Source organism: Esox lucius, chromosome 20 (genome assembly GCF_011004845.1).
Source record: "Esox lucius isolate fEsoLuc1 chromosome 20, fEsoLuc1.pri, whole genome shotgun sequence".
Taxonomy (NCBI): Eukaryota; Metazoa; Chordata; class Actinopteri; order Esociformes; family Esocidae; genus Esox; species Esox lucius.
Window position 1 is genome coordinate 26793895 of NC_047588.1, and position 21076 is coordinate 26814970.

At 42.2% G+C, this 21076-nt stretch overlaps 1 protein-coding gene across 1 annotated transcript; it reads right to left on the bottom strand.

Annotated features, from left to right (window-relative positions):
• Positions 1–179: 179 nt before the first annotated feature.
• tnfrsf1a (tumor necrosis factor receptor superfamily, member 1a) lies at positions 180–13218 on the bottom strand. Its single transcript, XM_010884982.4, has 10 exons — positions 13047–13218; positions 12038–12152; positions 11616–11730; positions 11224–11349; positions 10970–11119; positions 8706–8793; positions 8186–8253; positions 4459–4628; positions 4103–4220; positions 180–2491 (listed from the first exon to the last, which is right to left on the bottom strand). The coding sequence occupies exons 2-10, from the start codon at positions 12101–12103 to the stop codon at positions 2190–2192; spliced, it is 1203 nt and encodes a 400-aa protein (XP_010883284.1). The 5' UTR covers positions 12104–12152; positions 13047–13218; the 3' UTR covers positions 180–2189.
• Positions 13219–21076: the final 7858 nt, after the last annotated feature.

Here is a 21076-nt window from a genome sequence, read left to right on the forward strand (position 1 = left end):
TCAGAAGGATAACTGAAGTCAATGCTACTTTATGGAATGCAGAGGTACAACATACCAGTTTATACACATACAGACTGCAGTCAGACAGGCAATTAAGACACCAAACCTTAACACACAATGTAGCCACATACCATTCAAGCTAGCACTTATGTCATAATAAATTAAGAAACTACACCTGGTGATTTTTACAATACATGTTTTATTTGAAGATCTAGAAATATAAACAACTAATGATCTGCAAAAAAAAATAAAAAATACTTTGTTCATTGCTCAATTAAACAAATAAGACATTATAAAAATACAAATCTTGTGTCTGTAGTCAAATTCAAAAAGTGCTACAAAATATGATCCAGTCTCATACACGGAGGAAGGATCCACGTATCACCAGTTTAGTCTTCTGAGAACCATCATCAGTTGCATGGCGAGGCATGTCCTCTCATTGACTAATCCTGAATAATGCCAGCTTGATAGGTTTGGGGGAGCGATAATGACTCAGGGATAACCAGTGGGTGTGGTTGGTCTAGATGTGCCCTAACATAAATCGATGAACGGACAAAATTAGGGCCCCAACAAATCCTGGACCAATGTGCTTCTTTTGCCAGTTCGGCATTGTACGTGGAATAGCAACTATCACAGAGGGATACATTAACCAATTTAGTGAAATAAAAACACTATAAAAAAATACTATATGAAGACTGTAGTAAATTACAACATTTCAGTAGGTCTTTCAAAAACAATTCAGCAATAATTCCACACACTATTAATGTTATTAAAAAACAAAGACACCATAACAATATAATGCTAAAATATTTTGGATAGGTTTCTGGTTGATTAATGCAAAACAAATAGAGAAGTTCAAAGCATTAGTGACCGGCTTGAGTATCCTGTTGGTATTCCTTCTAAATACAAAAATAATAGCACAACGTTGAATTAAGTGTTAGTGTGGTTCCCATAGTTGTTAAATGGTCTGGGACACAAAAAAAGTTGTATTGTTTTGCACATGGCACTGTGTAAAACTTCTTTAACATAATATATACAATTCATCATCAGTTAAATGTGCAAAATAGAAGTGGATATCTATTAAAAAGGTGTTTGTGTCTTTTCATACAATTACCTCTCCACGTCCCCCATTTCCTCATCTTTTCCCTTAATTACCCTAGCTATACATTTCGTTCCTGATTCTGACCTGAGCACACAGACAGAACTTTATTTACATTGCATGCACTGTTCTACGCACATTCTGAACATGAACTTAAAGGGAAGCAAATTCTAAAAGTGGAAGCACATCTATATGACTATTACTGATACAAGTTTAAGATTTGAAAGTTAGGATAGCATGAACTTGAGAAAGTTTGTTTTGTGTCTGTAGCTTGAATGCTTAAAGAATTCTCCCTAAAGAGTTAATGCCATCAATTTGGATTGTAATAAAAAAAAAAATTCTGTTGTTAATTTACACTCATCTTAATGGATGTATTTAACATTCAATTTAAAGTTACTAACAGCATAAAATATCCAGTGACAGACATTGTGAAACTCTCCTCTTCATCTCAGTCTATCAATAAATTAAGGGAAATCTAGTTAACATTATTTTGCAATTATCTTAAAAATCTGTTTTTTCACTACTTTGAAAGTACAATAATCATCAGAAAAGTATTATTATAAACTTGCATTAATATTTTGAGCGATAAACCTCCCCCCCCCCATTTCAATCTGCGATTTTCTAGATGGGATCAAAACATCTACCTACTGACATAGATTACTTCTGCTCACCAATTAAAAGGTTCTGCTCACTGAATTCTCCTCCCACTGCAAACAATCTTTTTGTGGCATTATGCCGCAAATTCAGTTGACATTACTGTATCTTACTGCCGTTATCACATTTGGCATAGAGCCTTTAGCCAAGTATCCTTACTCAGGATCCCAAAAAACAAATAGTTAGGCAGAAATGTATTACGTTTGTAGGGAGCCTTGACAAGTAAGCAAAACCTTTTACAATGAGAAGCCTGACGTGCAGGAACGATTTCTCTCCAAACAGTTAGACACATCAAGCAGTTCTATAGATGAATGTATTGACAACCCTATAAACACTACTGAGAAATGCATAGGAAATGGCTTATAACAAAGCTGTGTATTTCTACGGCGAAATCGGCACCTTGATGAATAGTCTTGCTTCCTGTCTGTCAGAGAAGTCATTTGTCTCCAGAGTAATCACCATAAATGGTCTCCAGCTCCTCTGCAGCCCCTCCTAGCTCCATGTTTCTCAGCTTAACCAGAAGGTCATGCAGCAAGTGGAGCGTTAGCAGCCCCCCCCGTCCCTGTGACCCACCACAAGCCCAGAATTTCAGCATCTGGTACTGGGCTTCCTTAGTGTCGCGGAGGTAGTCGTTTTCGGCTAACTCGATCACTCTGTCACTCACACCCAGAGAGCGCACCAGCTCCTTCACACGACGTGGAGGGACTTGCTCCAACACCGAATAGATAAAGTCAGAGACTGCAGAGAGAGAACACACAGGTGTTGGGAGGGCATGTGTGTGAGAGTCAGCGAGTGAAAACCATAAAAAACTGGGGAGACAATATCATGTTTAACCTTTACATTTCAAAGCACGCACGAAAGACCCCTTCACTGACTGATTTCAAAACAGACAATATGATTACAATTACTAATGCATGAACATTTCTCCTGAACTTTAATATCAGATTTACACCTACTGACACGGCAACTACGTGAAAAGCAGGGCCCTTGCAGGGAGTGTTTCCGTTTGTGGCATAGAAAAGTATTGATGTTTGATTTTTATGATAATATAAACTAACTTACCAGCCACAAAATAAAACAGGGTGGGAAAATCTACTTATCTGGCTCATATCATTATTTTTCTTTTTTAAGGTTTGCTCTTTCAGAAATTAATATGCCCTTATCACAAGCAGCTGCCATTTTACAGTAAAGGTTCAAGCCTTACTGCGCTGCTAACTAACGAGTGGTTGGGAATCCACGGTCAATGCAGATTGGCCAGAACTGTCCAGGGAGGAGGGAGGCATCGTTGGCAGAGCTAATATACTACTCACAAATATTTATGCTTATACAGATCATACTCACACTTCCCCACAAGTTGCAACACATTTGCCCCATGGATGTTCTCACCATAAAATGAATGATTCTAATAGGTTTAGTTCTCATAAAACTGATGAAAATCAAATAGTTTTAACAGGAAATCAATTTGAAGGTTGATTTTATTAATTCCATTATGGACATTGATACATCAAGGGGGTTTTACACATGAGGATCTAAAATAATGGATAGACTTTTAGCGTTCCAAAATGTTCCTTGGCTGTCATCGTAGGATAACCATTTCTATTGTCAGCTGAAACCATCTTTGGTTTCGTTAGGACCTTTTTGGGTTCAATTTAAAACTCAGTTTAAAGAACATTGGAAAATATTTTTAAGGACACACCTCAAATATTTCCACCCCTCCCATCTGAGAACAAGTGAGTTGAGGTAAAACAGGTCAATTACCAATGCTTGCGTAACAGTACCTGCTTTAACAGGTTTAAATTGCCAACAAAGGTGTGTATTACAGAAGGGACACCATAACACCAGCCTAAAATAGAGCCCCCTAAACTAATTCAGTCTAGTTGGATTCTTCACAGGCCTGTTTTGTTTAAAATTCTAAATTATATCAATCATGAATAATATATTTTGAATAGGAAATTTTAAGGGGACAGTTACACCACTTATTTCCAGCAGTACTTTAAGGAATGGGCTGGATAAAAACATTAAGGGTTACACATAATCATTACAGTACAACACCAAGTCAATTCAACTTCAGGTATATCAATCTGCCCGGTTAGGAAGCATAAGCGATTGTGAATCAATGTCTCCTGTTTTTGTGCAAATGAAAGTGACAACAGGTGCTCTGGAGACACAACAGCAAGACACCCCCCAAAAAGGGAATAGTTTTTGCAGGTGGTGGCCACAGATGATTGCTCTCTTGATATCTGACTGTCTCATTATGCAATGGTTGATGTGCTATTATTGAGTCAATATTTGAGGGATTTCTTCAAACTTTCAATCAATTTTGACAACCACAGACATACAGACACTTACTTTTGATCTCCTTGGGGACACAGTCGGGTAGCTTGCTAAGTAGCTCCCTCTCACACACCGAGGCAGATGAAAGGTCAGTTGGGATGAACACATTCCCATGCTGCCCTTGGATGAGCTTCTACAGTCATAGACAAAGGAAAACATCAAGAGAAGCACCTGCTGCAGTTGACCGGAAGTCAAATGCATTGTAACGGTAAGTGAAATCCACCTCAGTCAATGCCTAAATCCAACATAACTAGGCTTCCAGGAAAGTCTAATACAAACCATGACCAGTGTTTCCTATCCCTGCTTTAAAGGGTTAATCAGATTGGGGTTCATCCAGTCAGAAATAAGAGGTCAGGCGTTTATGGTCTCACCTGAGTGGACTTGGTGCCCTGAGAGATCACCTCATCAGAGGGGAAGGAGCTCAAACCCTTCACTCTCCAGAACACTACGCAGGCCAAGATCATCACCACGACCAGTAGAAACACAAACCCACAGCCAAACACGAGAAGTAAGACTGTCGTGGAAGTGTTTGATGGTTGGGCTGGACAGTGGAGAAGAAATGCAGAAAATTAGGATCTAGACATGCTGCTCTTTTGGAAATGCGCAACAAAAAGAGAGTGTAGATCCAATACTTTTAAGCCAGTGGTCACCAAACACGTATTTGCAGAGATCACTAACCAAGTCTAAACATATACACAGAACACAGAAATTGAGGAAAAAGCTCTGTAAAAACTACTTTATTCAAAAACAAGTATGCCACAATTAGCAGAGCTTGAGAAGATCTACAAGGAAGAATGTGAGAATCCAGGGGTGTTAGCTGGTGAAGGCACATCGACAAAGTATTGTAAAAAATATATATTAGGGGGCAAAAAAATATAAAAAAAACACCTGCAAAGTTTTCCTAAGTCTGTTACTTTATGCACTCAATTTGTGCCTTTTGCACAAATTACTGCATCAGCGTAGCATTGGGTCTGGTATATCTAATTTACCTGTTGAAAATACCCCAATGATTCGCTACAGGGTTCAAGTCAGGCGAGTTGGCTGGCCAATCATGCACAGTAATACTATGGACAGCAAACCAGTTACCAGTCATTTTGGCTCAGACTTTGGGACCTTGACTGCTAAATGAAATGCAATATATACTTTCATCTGAAGAAAGAACATCGGACTACTGAGCAATGGACCAGTTCCTTCGCCAAGTAAGAAATCTGATGTTGTCTCTGGTTCAGGAGTGGCTTGACACTAGGAATGCAACACTTGTAGCCCATTTCCTTGATACATTGACTCCAGCGTCAGTCCACTCCTTGTGAATCTCCCCCAAGTATCCGGAACATATCTGCTTTGCTTGACTATCCACAAGGATGTGGTCATCCCTGTTGCTTTTGCACCTTTTCTTACCACACTTGTCACTTCCTGTCAACATTCCATGAATATGCTTTGATACAGCACTTTGAACAGCCAGCCCTTCCAGCAATGACCATCTGTGGGTCACCCTCCTCATGGAGGGTGTCAGTCAGTGTCTTCTGGACAACTGTCAAGTCAGAAGTCTTCCCCATGATTGTGGTTTGGGTACTGTGTTGCGCACTTGTGCAATTGGGCCGTACTCTGCTGGCAATACTCGGCCCTCATTCAGGGGGGTTGCGGTTGGTGGGTGTCCCTTTGGTTGATGCCTGGCAATGTGGGTGGATTGATTTCCTGCCTGTTGGGCCCTGTCCGGGGCCTCCCCCGGGTAGGGCCACAGTGTCGCCGGACACCCCTGTCTCAGTTCCTAGGTCTTACGCTGCTATACTATTGTGCTGGGGGATTGGGTCAGTTCTCCTTCACCACAAAGTTCTCCTTCTCCATTGTAAATCGTTGTTGATATGATGAATGCATTTTCTGAATTTTCCAAGTCTTCTCCTGTTTTAAACTTTAGGAGGACATGAGGTCCTGGTCCACACCTGCGGAGTACCTGGTTTGGGGCGCCCGTTGCTGTCCCTGTCCTTGTCCATCTGGTCATACTTCTGACCTAGTCTAATTTTAAATAGGCTCTGGATTTATCCCAGATAAATGTATTAATTATTCCAATTGGACTTTTAATATCTCACCCGGCAAGGCCAGAAGAGGACTGGTCACCCCTCTGAGCCTGGGTCCTCTCTAGGTTTCTTCCTAAAATTCAGCCTTCTTAGGGAGTTTTTCCTAACCTACTGTTGTTTGCTCCTTGGGGTTTAAGGCCGGGTGTCTCTGTAAGAGCACTGTGTGACAACTGCTGTTGTAAAAAGGGCTTTATAAATACAATTTATTGATTGATTGATACTGTGAACCACACAGAGATTGAAGGCTCAGGGCGTTAATTAGCTGATTAGAGCTCTTCTCGGGTTGACATTTCTGTATTGTAAATTTGTTATTCTAATATTTTGAGATACTGGATTTTTGTTTTCCATGAACTGTAAGCAGTAATCATGAAGACAAAAAAAGGCTTCAAATGTTTCATTGTGTACTGAATCTAGAATACATGAGGGTGTCACTTTTTGATTTGAATTACGAAAAAATTCCCATACTATTCTACTTTTTTGAGAACTGTACACTGAAGAACATAAACATTATGACCACCTGCCTAATTTTACTGGTCCTCTGCGTGCCACCAAAACAGCGCCAATCCACCAAGGCATGGACTCTACAGGACCCCTGAATGTGCCCTGTGGTATCTGACAAGGACATTAGCAGCAGATCCCTCAAATCCTGTAAGTTGTGAGGTGGAGCCACCGTGGATCGGACTTGTTGGTCCAGCACATCCCACAGATGCTCAATTGGACTGAGATCGGAGAAATTCACAGGCCAGGGAAACACCTGGAAACCTTCATGTTCCTCAAACCATTTCCGAACAGTGTGTAGTGTGTCAGGGTGCATTATCCTGCTGAAAGAGGCCACAACGTTCAGGGAATACCGTTGCCCTGGAGGGGTGTACCTGGTCGGCCACAACGTTCAGGCAGGTGGCACGTGTCAAACTGACGTCCACATGAATGCCCAGACCCAGGGTTTCCCAGAAGATCATTGCCCAGACCATCACACTCAACCAGCTTATCATCTTCCCACAGTACATCCTGGCGCTATCGCTTCCCCAGGTATACAGTGCAAACGTCCGCGGCTGCATACGATGTAACAAAACAGACCAGACGACTTTCTTCCACCGCTCCATGGTCCAGTTCCCACACTCATGTGCCCACTGTAGGTGCTTCCAGCGTTGTGATGGGGGCATTATGGGCACTCTGACCAGTCAACAGCCAGGCAGCCCAAATGCAGCAGGGTGCGATTTTGTGGCATGAAATGGAATCGTTTTTCTTTCATTCATGAATGACATTGAACAAATCCTAATGCATAATTTGATTAGACTGGGACGAGATTTGAACGTGGTACATATTGTTTGCAGGTCCGTGTCTCTAACCACTACACTATTTAACAAGGGGTGGTCAGTCAGTCAGTCAGTAAGAAGAGACATTCGCTGGGAATAATGTATGTTTTTATGTCATGCATGTTTTTTTTCTTATCAGAAATTAAAGTTGTTTATATGTAAATGCAAAATCCTCTTCTTTCACTAAATGGACTTTGTGCCCTAAATATTTTTGTGACACCCAACGCCAAATGGCCTTGCCCCTAAAATGACAATGTTTCAAGCCAGCTATCAGGTCTTTACACCTACCCATTTCTCCTGTTTCAATACAGTGACTACAAGAACTGATCGTTCACTTAAAAGTTTAACCTACCCAGACCTAGACATGTGCCCTTTTTTAGGAGACAATCAGTGTTATTCACTTTACCTATGATTGGTCATGTTTTGGCTCATTAGTGTACATACACATTACCGGTCAAACATCTGGACACACCTATTTACCCACACACCGTATATTCTGCAAATGATATGCATTAAGTATAGGCACAGTGGGGAAAGAGAGAGGAGCAGCTGTCAAGATCTGAATCCATGCTGAATGTGCCATTGAGGCAGTGGAGCACCCTAGACCAATCTTTTTTTAAATTATGTTTTGTGACTATAAATTTAGTCTCAATCTCAATAAATGTGTCCAAGTTTTCAGGCTAGACCACAAATGATCAAACACTTACAAACTCCTACGGTACTGGGAGTTGCTAGTTCTTGGTGACACTCCTGTCTGCAGTCAGTAGACGTACAACTGGAAGGAAGGAAATGGAACACAGGAAATTACATGAAGGAGGAAGTGGCCAGAATGTGAAGATGACATTAGTTCTGTTGAGAGGTTCTGAGAACAAACCCTCAAAAAACAGAAACATTTAAGAAAGAGAGCCTGTAACCTGTAGATTACATTAAATTAGATTTGTGTTGGGATGGAACTAAAACCTACACATGCAAACTATTTTCAATTAGTTGTAAAATACATCACAAAAAACTATAGCTCTCTAGGACTCAGATTGGTGTGACCACAAAATTGGCGACATAGCAAAACACTTCTGCTATTTTAACTCCCACTTGGAAAACAAGTTGGTTGCACAATGTCAGTTTCCATTCAACTTCCCGTTTACAAGCCAAAAAAAACAAAACAACAAAAAGCGCCTTAACAGACAAAAGAGCGATACATCACCAGGTCGCTCACAAACCAGTACTCACTTTTTGCATGAAAGACAGGTCCTTTTGTTCATTTGGTCACGGTAGTGAAAGATCGAACATTCACACACTGTGTTGCTCTCTGGAGTACCTGTCAACAACAGAACAGTATTCACCACAAGGCAACAACCAAACACACGGGTGCTTGACCAATTAAGCGATTTAAAAATGAGACAGACATGTATATTCTGAGTAGCGTGTATATTCAACTGGCAGGTTCCTGCCTTTCTAGGGACTTAATTGACTTTCATAGTCCGTGTGCTTCAACATCTTATTGCTCTTTGGGACTGGGTGTCTGTGTAAGTCCTTTATGACAACTACTATGCACAACCCCATTTCCAAAAAATTTGTGATGCTACATAAAATGCAAATAAAAACACAATGCTATGACTTGCAATTAACTGATCTCTGTATTTAATTGAAAACCGTACAATGACAACATACTATATATTGAAACAGAAATGTTAGTGTTTGGAAAAAGGCATTCCCATTTTTTGTTTGGTGCCAGCAACACGTTTCAAAAAAAGTTGGGACAGGGGCATGTTTACCACTGTGTGGCATCACCTCTTCTAACAACACTCTGTAAGCGTCTGGGAACTGAGGAGACCAAATGCGGTAATTTTGAATGTGAAAAGTATTCCCATTTTTGCTTGATATTGAATTTCAGCTGCTCAACAGTTCGGTGTCTCCTTTGTCCTATTTTTCATGCATCAAATATTTTCAAATGGAGAGAGGTCTGGACTGTAGGCAGGCCAATTTAGCACCCAGACTATTTTACTATGGAGCCATGCTGTTGTTATATGTGCAGAATGTGGTTTGGCATTGTCTTGCTAAAGTAAGCAAGACCTTACCTGAAAAAGACATTGTCTGGATGGCAGCATTTGTTGCTCCAAACCTGTATATATTTTTCAGCATTAATGGGGCCTTAAAAGAATGAAGAATTCTTAAATTCTCAGAGTTGAGAAATCATAAATTGGAGCACTATTTGCCTGCATAGTCTTTCACAGAGTGGTGAACCCCTCCCCATCCTCAATTCTGACAGACCCATCCTCTCTGGAGTGATCTTTTAATACCCAAACATGTTATTTACTTGTTGGCAATTGAAATAATTGTGTGATATTCCACCAGGTTTAGTTTTTTAGCATTACACAACTTTTCCAGTCTTTTGTTGCCTCTGTCCCAACTTTTTTGAAATGTGTTGCTGGCATAAAATTCCAAGTGGGCATATTTCTTTCAAGAAACAATAAAATGCCTCAGTTTCAACATTTGATATGTTGTCTTTGTACTAGTTTCTATTGAAAATACGGTTTAAATGATTGGTACATCATTGCAATCTGTTATTATTTACATTTTACACAACATCCTCACATTTATGGAAACAGGGTTGTAAAAATAACTTTATAAACATTTTACTGATTCAGTTTGATTTGTCAGTTTTATAATTAAGCAATAAAGGCACAAAGGGTTGTATTACATGGCCAATAAACTCTACATATAGGCAATACACCACAATCCCTCCAAGCATCAGTCAGGACAACTGGAAAGCCTGACTACATCAGTGCAATGCTAAGCCCCCATACTGCAGCTTCTCAGATCAGCTGAAAAAGGATTTCCGGCAGTTCCAGATTTTTTTTATTGCGTACTTTCATGACTTTAATATTGGTGCTTTTTTGTCTGAGGCATTTAGGATTATGTCAATCATTTGTGCATTGAAAAGTCGAGCCAATCAGCTAACTTGTTCTATTATGGCCTGACATTCTACTATACAATACTCTCGTACAGAGCAGAATTCCAATTTCCATCAAAGCAGACAAAGCTTCAAAGTCCTGATATAGCAAGACCTCCCTAAGGAGTGACAGTACCATTACCATCTGTGACCACTGGTATAAAGTCCTTAACGTGGAACATAACCGGGTCCATGGCAGCCAGATGTTCTTCTAGTTTTGACTCATCGGACCTTTGATTATTGTTACAGAACTTGTGAGGATCATACAAACGCATGTTGACTAACTTGAGAAAAGCATTTATGATCTATTTAGTGAGCAACGGTTTCTTCATTGATACTTTTTCTTGGGGGGTGGTCTTAAACAGTAATCCTAGCCGGGGCACGAGAGGCAAGCTGAAAAGACTCTTCAGAGCAAGGGGACTGGGAGGGTGCACCAAAACGAGATGTTCGTTTTAAGCTTGGAACTTCAAACACATTTGGGGCTGATCGACACGTTCCATGACCTCTTGTTGATGAACCACACTAGCAGACACAAACTCACATTCCTGCGTTACCCTCTCTCCAGAGCCACACGTCTCACAGCTGGTGCACTCCCGCGTTTCGGAGTCTATTTTTCTCAGGTAGAAGCCTGTTTGGCAGCGACACACTTGGTTCCTGCTTCTGTTGCACAGAGACACCACCTCCTCATTTTCTACAGAATACCGGAGCCAAGGAGAAGACAGTCATTGTTATACACCATGCCATTGAGTCTAGCCATGTAAATAATTGCCAATATGGGTAAGAACTTTACAGTACCAACACATTTTCTACAACTATCGCAGTTCCGGAAGGCGTTGCTACTCTCCCTGTAAGTTCCAGAACTACAAGGTTTACACTCTGCATTGCCATTGTCTACACTGCAGTCCTTCACCAACCTGAACCCTGAAAAAGACAAGCTGCTTTTCAGAATGCTCAATTCCATCAAAAAACACCACAGCAGCAGCAGCAGAGGGAATAAAGAAAACCTGGCAACAAATAAAGATACAGTATACATCATAACGGTATACAGTTATAGCACTGCCAATGATAGCAACACACTGAAGATCACATTTTGAAAAACATGGTTTTGTTTAGAGGCAAGTTAGCCGGGGATCCATAAACCCAGTGGAAGGAATGTAGTGTGAATACACAATACAGTGGATACCAACCTTGGTGACACTTTCCACAACATAACCCTTCTTTACTAAGGTAGTGACTTCCCTCCTGGCACTGGCTATGTGTTCTATTGGAAGGTGGCGGTGCGGAGAGGCCTACTGACCAGCACTGCAACATAGTGCATGGTAGTTAGAACAAAACATCCACATCAAATATTAAATATGGGTAATACCTGAAAATATTGGTGGATTGAGCCAACTTTTAAGTTCTTTAAATGACCTATTCCTTAAATGACAGGCTGACTAATTAATACAGAATGAAATGGCGACAATTCTTGAATGTGAAATAAGAAGTCCACCTGAGTATTAATGGGGTTGATTGGATCTACAGGGTAAGACTCAATGGGGCATTATGGTAGATGCTATTGGTGGGGGACAGGAAGTGGTGTGCATTTGTTCTTGTTAAAGTCTCTTACCATCAGGAGCAGAGTGGAAACAATAAAAATGTTTTTTTCTTTCCATTTCCCTTTTAAGACTGCCATTCTTTTCAAATTACTCTTCTCACATACGCCATCTTTGAAAGAACAATACCTATAAAAAGTTGGTAGAAAGAACAGGTGTGGGTTAGAACAGAACAGTTAATTCCCATTCAAATCACTCTTTAAAATGTAAATGTTGAACATTTTTAATAACTGTCTAGGAATTGAAATTATTGAAAATGTATGAGCTCAATAACCAAGTTTCTGTCATAAAAAAAACAGTGCTGGGTGGTTACTCAAGAGTTCACGTGAAAGGGCAACGCATACTGTAGGTGTGGCTTAGTATATTACACAATTCCTTTGAGCAAATGCAAATCAAATCTGGTTGACTTGTATCAACTGAAAATGTGTGTATGCTTTCTCAATAATTTAAGCAGTATGAAAATTATATGTTTAACTAACCCCGAAGCTGTACGTTCTGCAAACCTGAATGAACTGAAAAATATTAATTGTTTTCTGTTCTGTGAATTTATACAGGTTGTGTATAGTCAATTAGGTGGGGGTGGACAAAAATGCACACCTTTTATTTTTGGCAGGATTTTTGTAGGACCGATTCAAGATTGTAAATAAAATACCTAAAATGCAAATAAGTAAAAGGTGTGTATTTGTATCAATCTTCGTTGATGAGAATGTGATAGCAGGCTAATCAAGAGCGTGTCTTAACAGCTGTGAAAAAGAGAATATCCTTTATAAAACAATAACTGTTACACTGAGATGAAGAATATAACTGGGATGAGCACGCTAAGTAATATTGAGCGCACATCTGGTTCATTTCAATACGACGAGTTAGCATCTAGAAGAATAAATCCCGCTGTACTACAATAAAACCCGAGGAAGTTTTTAGTTTCGATTTGAGTGCAGCCTACGCCCACTGCTAATGCCGCAGAAGTCCGATATAAATCTAGACTATTCCCTCAACGACAAGCAGAGAGTTACCGTCACTTACCTTGAAAACAAAATAATAATAATCCAACTTAAACGTAGATATTGTGGACTGACCGACTAAAATAAAATCGTAATAACATTACAAGAAAAACGTAATTACAAAAGAGACCTATACTGTATTTCAGTCGCTTCCTCAGCTGACTAAGAGCAGAGGCGGACTCAAACGGGAAATTGTTGGGCACGTCACGCTCCGCAAATCAGCGGCAAAGTCACCACAAGTTTTAAACGTGCTCACACGCCCTTGGACATTCCCAGGTCTTAGTGTGAAATCACTCATTAACACAAAATTATTTCATAATATCAAAGTGAAAATTTAAATATGTTCAGTATTATTTAAAAATATGAATCAGATTTTTTTTATTGCGTAATTAGTCCCCACCTTGTGCTATGAAACATCTGAATGAGCTGTCCTGCGTGGTTTTAGGCAATCAAAGTGTTTCACATGATTTCAGGTTAAATACACCTGTGTCTGGGAGGTCACAGATTTGGTTAGTACAATTCTTACCCCAAAATACAATTATTTTGTTAAGTATTCAGACCATTTCATGAAGACAAAGAAACATTTAAAGCAAATCCGGAATACCATCATTCACATGCCCCAATGAGGGGAAGCATATAAGATTTCTGTTAAGGGACTGAATATCCCCTCTGAGCACAAGTCCATTATTAGGAAATGGAGAGAATATGGTACAACCGTAAATCGGTTTGGAACAAGGCATCCTGAAAATCTGATTGTTCAGGTGAGAAATGCACTAGTCAGGGAGACCATGAATAGGTGTATGTCAACTGTAAAGGAGTTTCCCAGGGTGAGCTAGGCGACACTCTGCACACAACTTTAATAAGCCCTGGTGCATCACAAAAGAGATCTTTATGGGTGTGTGGCTAAAAGAAAATAACTAAAATCAAATCTTGGTTAGAGATTGCCAGAAGGCATGTGGGAGACCAAGTGGAAAATGTTTATATGGTCTGATACGTTGTTTGGCGCAAACCTAAAGGCCTCTGCAAGCTTACAATGTAGATTCATGCAGTCATTCCAGAGAGAATGTCTGTCTTGTGTACTATATATCCACTAAGCAAGCCAGTGTCCATCTCCGGTAGCTACTAGGCAATGGGGTTTTCATTCTTTTCAGTAGGTGGTGATAACCTTCAAACTTTGGATTATTTGTTTACAGGCTACAGGTGAGTGTGAATGTGCTGAGTGTGGCGTTTGCCACAGAGCCAAAAAACATTTTCAATACTTGGGGATTTTTGTAAGATAAAACAGTCATGCTTTAGCGCATTACCTGCTCTACTTACATGAACCCTTTTTTTTTTGCTCCATGATGACACAATCATGGACACGCTACATCTACCTGACATTTGTCAACCACTCCACACATCATGGGGACCTGTGGCCAGGAGAGGAGACAGGTGGTACAAGGGGACACTATCTGCACATGTTCTCGTCCTCTGGGTGAACGCTGTTTATGTCATGTGAGCTCCAGACTTAAAGGACTTCACAATCAGTCATTTCATCCTTGTGTTGATTTTAGCCCTCTGATCTGACCGGTGGAAGACTCCAAGCATGTCCGTACAATAGTTTACAATAAGCTGAAGTGGCAATTGTAGATATATTGATTGTATAAGTTAGTGAACTGTTGTGAACTGTTGTAAGCAATGAAGGAAAATATTAATTGTTTGTAATATGAGCTAAAACGGAAGGTGCAAGTAGGAGAATAGGAAACCCTGTTCAAGCGGTTGCCGGGGAGAGAAAGATTTAGTATGTCTGTCTTTTGAGAAACAGGACACAGGTTAGAGACACACACACATAGTCGGACAGACAACACAGAAACCACAAGGGGGGCAAGGGGATACTTGCAGTTATCCTTATAAGGAATAGAACTGGGATTGGGCCAATGGCACACTTGCTTTGTAACTTAACGCCTCTATCTTTTGGGCGTAGTGCATCGCATCGCATCGCATCATCTTCCGCTTAATCCGGGGCCGGGTCGCGGGGGCAGCAGTCTAAGCAGGGATGCCCAGACTTCCCTCTCCCCAGACACTTCCTCCAGCTCTTCCGGGGGGACACCGAGGCGTTCCCAGGCCAGCCGGGAGACATAGTCCCTCCAGCGTGTCCTAGGTCTTCCCCGGGGTCTCTTCCCGGTGGGACGGGACCGGAACACCTTCCCAGGAAGGCGTTCCGGAGGCATCCGAAACAGATGCCCAAGCCACCTCAGCTGACCCCTCTCGATGTGGAGGAGCAGCGGCTCTACTCTGAGCTCCTCCCGGGTGACCGAGCTTCTCACCCTATCTCTAAGGGATCGCCCAGCCACCCTGCGGAGAAAGCTCATTTCGGCCGCCTGTATCCGGGATCTTGTCCTTTCGGTCATGACCCAAAGCTCATGACCATAGGTGAGAGTAGGAACGTAGATTGACCGGTAAATCGAGAGCTTCGCCTTACGGCTCAGCTCTTTCTTCACCACGACAGACCGATACATCGACCGCATTACTGCAGAAGCTGCACCGATCCGTCTGTCAATCTCCCGTTCCATCCTTCCCTCACTCGTGAACAGGACCCCTAGATACTTAAACTCCTCCACTTGAGGCAGGCACTCTCCACCAACCTGAAGTGGGCAAGCCACCCTTTTCCGACTGATGACCATGGCCTCGGATTTGGAGGTACTGATTTTCATCCCCACCGCTTCACACTCGGCTGCAAACCGTCCAAGTGCATGCTGGAGGTCCTGGCTTGAAGGGGCCAACACGACAACATCATCCGCAAAGAGCAGAGACGAAATCGTGTGGTCCCCAAACCTGACACCCTCCGGCCCCTGGCTGCGCCTAGAAATTCTGTCCATAAAAATTACGAACAGAACCGGTGACAAAGGGCAGCCCTGCCGGAGTCCAACATGCACAGGGAACAAGTCTGACTTACTGCCGGCAATGCGGACCAAGCTCCTGCTTCGGTCGTACAGGGACCTGACAGCCCTTAGCAAAGGACCCAGGACCCCATATTCCCGAAGCACCCTCCACAGGATGCCACGAGGGACACAGTCGAATGCCTTCTCCAAATCCACAAAACACATGTGGACTGGTTGGGCAAACTCCCATGAACCCTCCATCACCCTGTAGAGGGTATAGAGCTGGTCCAGTGTTCCGCGGCCTGGACGAAAACCACACTGTTCCTCCTGAATCCGAGGTTCTACTATCGGCCGTATTCTCCTCTCCAGAACCCTGGCATAGACTTTCCCGGGGAGGCTGAGAAGTGTGATCCCCCTATAGTTGGAACACACCCTCCGGTCCCCCTTCTTATAAAGAGGGACCACCACCCCGGTCTGCCATCCCAGAGGCACTGTCCCCGACTGCCACGCGATGTTGCACAGGCGTGTCAGCCAAGACAGCCCCACAACATCCAGAGACTTGAGGTACTCAGGGCGGATCTCATCCACCCCCGGTGCCTTGCCACCGAGGAGTTTCTTAACCACCTTGAACTGCCACCTTAACGTGGTGGAGGGGTTTGAGTACCCGAGTGACCCTAGGAGCTATGTTGTCTGGGGCTATATGCCCCTGGTAGGGTCTCCCAAGGCAAACAGGTCTTAGGCGACGGGTCAGACTAAGAGCGGTTCAAACCCCCCTTAATGATGAAAAAAATATTGAGTACCGTGACGTCGCCCGGTATGGCGCAGCCGGGGCCCCACCCTGGAGCCAGGCCCGGGGTTGGGGCTCGTATGCGAGCGCCTGGTGGCCGGGCCTTCCCCCATGGGGCCCGGCCGGGCTCAGCCCGAACGGGCGACGTGGGGCCGCCCTCCCGTGGGCTCACCACCCACAGGAGGGACCATAAGGGGCCGGTGCGAAGTGGGCGTAGTGGAAGTATAAAATGATGTTTTGACTGTTGATCCTTAGACATTGTGCGGCGACACCTTGTCTCCAAAAGCTTTTGTAATAAACGGAATATGCGGTACGGCAGCACCATAATAGATAGCTCATGTACTGTACAAAGCAGTGCAAGTGCCTGTGTGGCTGATTCAGAACAGTAATCCACTCATTGGCCACTTTTAGGTACACCTGCTCATTAACACAAACAGTGAATCATGTGGCTACAACTGAATATTTAAAGCATGCAGATATGGCATAAGGCCTAATTCTGTTGTTGTTCATTAGACATTAAAAGGGGGATGATGTGTGATCCATGTGTGCGAATTTGACCATAGTATAATTATTTGAGTAAAACCACAAATACTTACATAACCATTACCAGAACACTCATCTTCCAGCAGGACAATGATTTTAAACATACAAAGAAATGAAGGGAACACTTGAATCACACATCAGGTCGCGATGAAGGAATTATATTAAATATCAAAATCTTTAGCGGATGAAGAGGAGATGAGATCAAAATCTTTACTGTTCATTGTGGAATTGTGGAACAAAATGATGTAACACCGGTCAATGGAAACCAAAATCACTAACCGACTGAGGGCTGTATTCAAACACACACCGAGAAGAAAACTAAACAATTGAAATCACAGGCTGTTCTAATTTGAGTGAATTTCATCATGGCAACTCATAATGTGACTCAGTAGTGTGTGTGGCCCCACGTGCCTGTATGCACTCCCGACAACGTCTGGTCATGCTCCTGATGAGATGACAGATGGTGTCCTGGGGGATCTCCTCCCAGACCTGGATCAGGGCATCAGTGAGCTCCTGGACCGTCTGTGGTGCTACTTTAGCGGCGTAGGATGAACCGATACATAACATCCCAGAGGTTCTAAATTGGATTCAGGTCTGGGGAACGTGAGGGCCCACTGTTCCAGCATAAGGTCTGACAATGGGTCTGATGAATCATCCCGGTACCTAACAGCAGTCAGGGTACCATTGACTAGCATGTGGAGGTCTGTGCGACCCTCCAAGGATATGCCTCCATTGATAGCATTTCGACCGATAAGAACTCTTTAGGAAGTTGATTCAGAGACAAAATTCTCTTGGCACAATTAGCAGTTTATTTTTAGCAAGAAGAGAGGAATCAAAGCTTACAGAATAAATGTTGAAACATCTCTGAAGTAACACAGGACAATCATCAGTACTTATACAGAAAAAGGGGTGTGGTAACATACCACACAGCTGTCCTATGTCAACAATACATGTTCCCTTTATTCCATCAATACCTAGGTTTTACCCAAAAGGGCAGGCTTACCTTATCCATCAGAGCTAAGGACACTGTAGGCAACATCTTCAACTCAGAAGGGCCACATACCATCTGGACAAAGCACAGATACACTGATGGTCTAAACAGATAAACAGATTGACAGACTGATGTGATCTGCATGATTTACTTATACCATTCATTGATGACCATAAACAAATAAACAGAGACCAGATCTCACTTTCCCACATTCATTTTCCTATCTAAGCATGGGGACTCAGTATTCTCCCATTTACTCAATACTTTAACCAGTAATCCCTTCATACATTTTTAGAATTAAGAATACATCAGTTCAAGAAATTCCACGAAACTCCACACACCATCTCTAACCCATCGCCAAACCAGTCATGCTGGATGATTTTGCAGGCAGCATAACGTTCACCGTAGTGTCTCCAAACACTTTCACATCAGTCATTTTGGTGTTATGCTGTGATGATTACGCGTTCCCTTAATTTATTTGAGTAGTGTACAACCAAAGCCACACTAGAATGGCTTAAAAACAAAAAGGTCAATATTCAGCGGTGGCCTAGTCAAAGCCCAGACCTCAACTCAACTGAGAATATGTCGAAATAATTTTAAATTGCTGGTCACCAAATGTCCCCATGCAACTTGACCGATTTTTTGTAATTCTGCTAATATTTTCTCAACATTTTGCTCTGTCAAGATGTATCCAAAGAGACTCCTGGCTTTAACCAGAGATGCCTCTACCAATTATTAATTAAAGGGAATTACAGTTTTTCTCAATTGCTAAAACACTAAAACCCATTGGCTGAACTCATTTAGCTAATTGTGCAATCTTTCAGCAAACAGGTTGTTGAAGGTGGGAAGGAGAAAGTCTGTGAATGGATAGAAGAAACAATGTGAGAGGACGAGGACGAGGGCGAGTGCGTAAGCGAGGTGGGCTACGAGGAGGAGGAGGGAAAGAAAGAGGAAGTCAAAGAGACAAAGAGTGGAAATATCTGAAAACAGTCACAGACCATGTTCTTGTCCATGGACTGACAAGGAGGGAAGCAGGACTTACAGCGCAACCCACTTTGAGCCGATTTTCCACCATAGTAAGGACATTCAGAGAAGAGAACAGGTACAGTTTACTACTGTATTTTTGTAATTGCAAATTTACTGTACTACACTATATGCAGCTGTTTCAATAGACATTTGTACAGTTAATCACTATATATTGTACTGCATGAATATTTTTTGTAACTGCACATCTGCTTTTTTAGAATTGCAAGGCTGCCACTGCAGGTGGAAGGACAGCTATATTCACTCGGGAGCAAGAGGCCGTTATAGTGGGCATGGTCTTTCAAGGTAATGCAATACGACTCAGAGAAATCCAGGAACGAGTGATACAAGGCAACACACTTCCAGGGAATCGACAGTGTGAGCATTTCCACAGTTGAAGGTGTCCTCCATCGTAACAGGATGTGAATGAAACAAGTATACAGAGTACCTTTTGAGCGCAACTCACCAAGGGTGAAAGAACTGCGAACTGCAAGTGTACATTCAGAAACATTTACAGTAATCCAGATTGTCTACAGTACTAACACATACTATGTGTTTGACATTACTCTCCAGTAGGTACAATGTATGTGAATCAGAAGTGCATACAGTAGGCCTAATTGTTCTCTACAGTATAGCGCTGTCTCTGTACGACTTACAAATTCTACATACAGTATAATGTATTTCTACAGACAATATTTGTCAACACAGACAATATTTGACTTGGAATCCTTGGACAGACCCCATGAGTTCATCTTTGTTGATGAAGCAGGCTTCAATCTAACAAAGAGGAGAAGGAGAGGCCGAAACATGATTGGACAGCTGGCCATTGTTGAAGTCCCTGGTCAACGAGGTGGCAATGTTACAATCTGTGCTGCTATCAGCACCCATGGTGTTCTACATCACCAAGTTCCACTCGGGGCCATATAACACCCAGCACCTTCTAAGATTTATTGCCAATCTAAGAGATATTTTATTTGAACAGGGTCGTGGAAAACACTTCAGATTTCCAGACAAAAAAGATGCAAAGACTCAGGAGCCTTTGAATCCAAAAGTAGACTTTATTGACGTCATAAAGCCGTGCTGATCTGCAGAGCAACCAAGCCGTGTTGGTCTGCAGAACAACCGACTTCCAAACCTTAAACACACATTTATATACAGTATGGTTATACAATGATATTAGGTCATCCCATTATGCAAATTTCTGGATGGATCCTTCTCAAATCTTCCATCAATGTTTTTCACAACCCTCTGGGATTCGCTCCCCCAGCCACTTCTCATCATGACTACTCAGCATATTCTCTGAAATGGAAAGATTTCCTTATCCATGGTCTCACTCATCCCCCCAAGATTTTGCCAAGACAGTCAAGGACAAGCTACAGGTCCTTCTGTCCTCAATACGAGATAACAACAACCACTCATTGCACTGACCATGGGAACAATAGTTCATCACTCTCTCTTAACAATTAAACTGTTTGGGAAAATAATATGAGCCCTGGTTAAATGTTTTATCAATTAACACTCAAGTAATATACAAGTGATCACATGAGATGTTCTATCTACTCTTCATCAGGTTAATGTGAAATAACATTATCTGAAAATATCCCTGCAGCAGCAGGTTCAATGAGAATCCCATTCCCATCGATGTGATCGTGTGGGACAATGTCAGATTCCACCGAGCTGCTCAGGTAAGGGAATGGTTTAACATCAATGGGCAGTTCATGAACTTGTACCTCCCTCCATACTCGCCTTTCCTGAATCTGATTGAGGAGTTTTTCTCCTCTTGGAGATGGAAAGTATATGATAGACAACCCTACACCAGTCAATCTGCTGCAAGCCATGGATTTAGC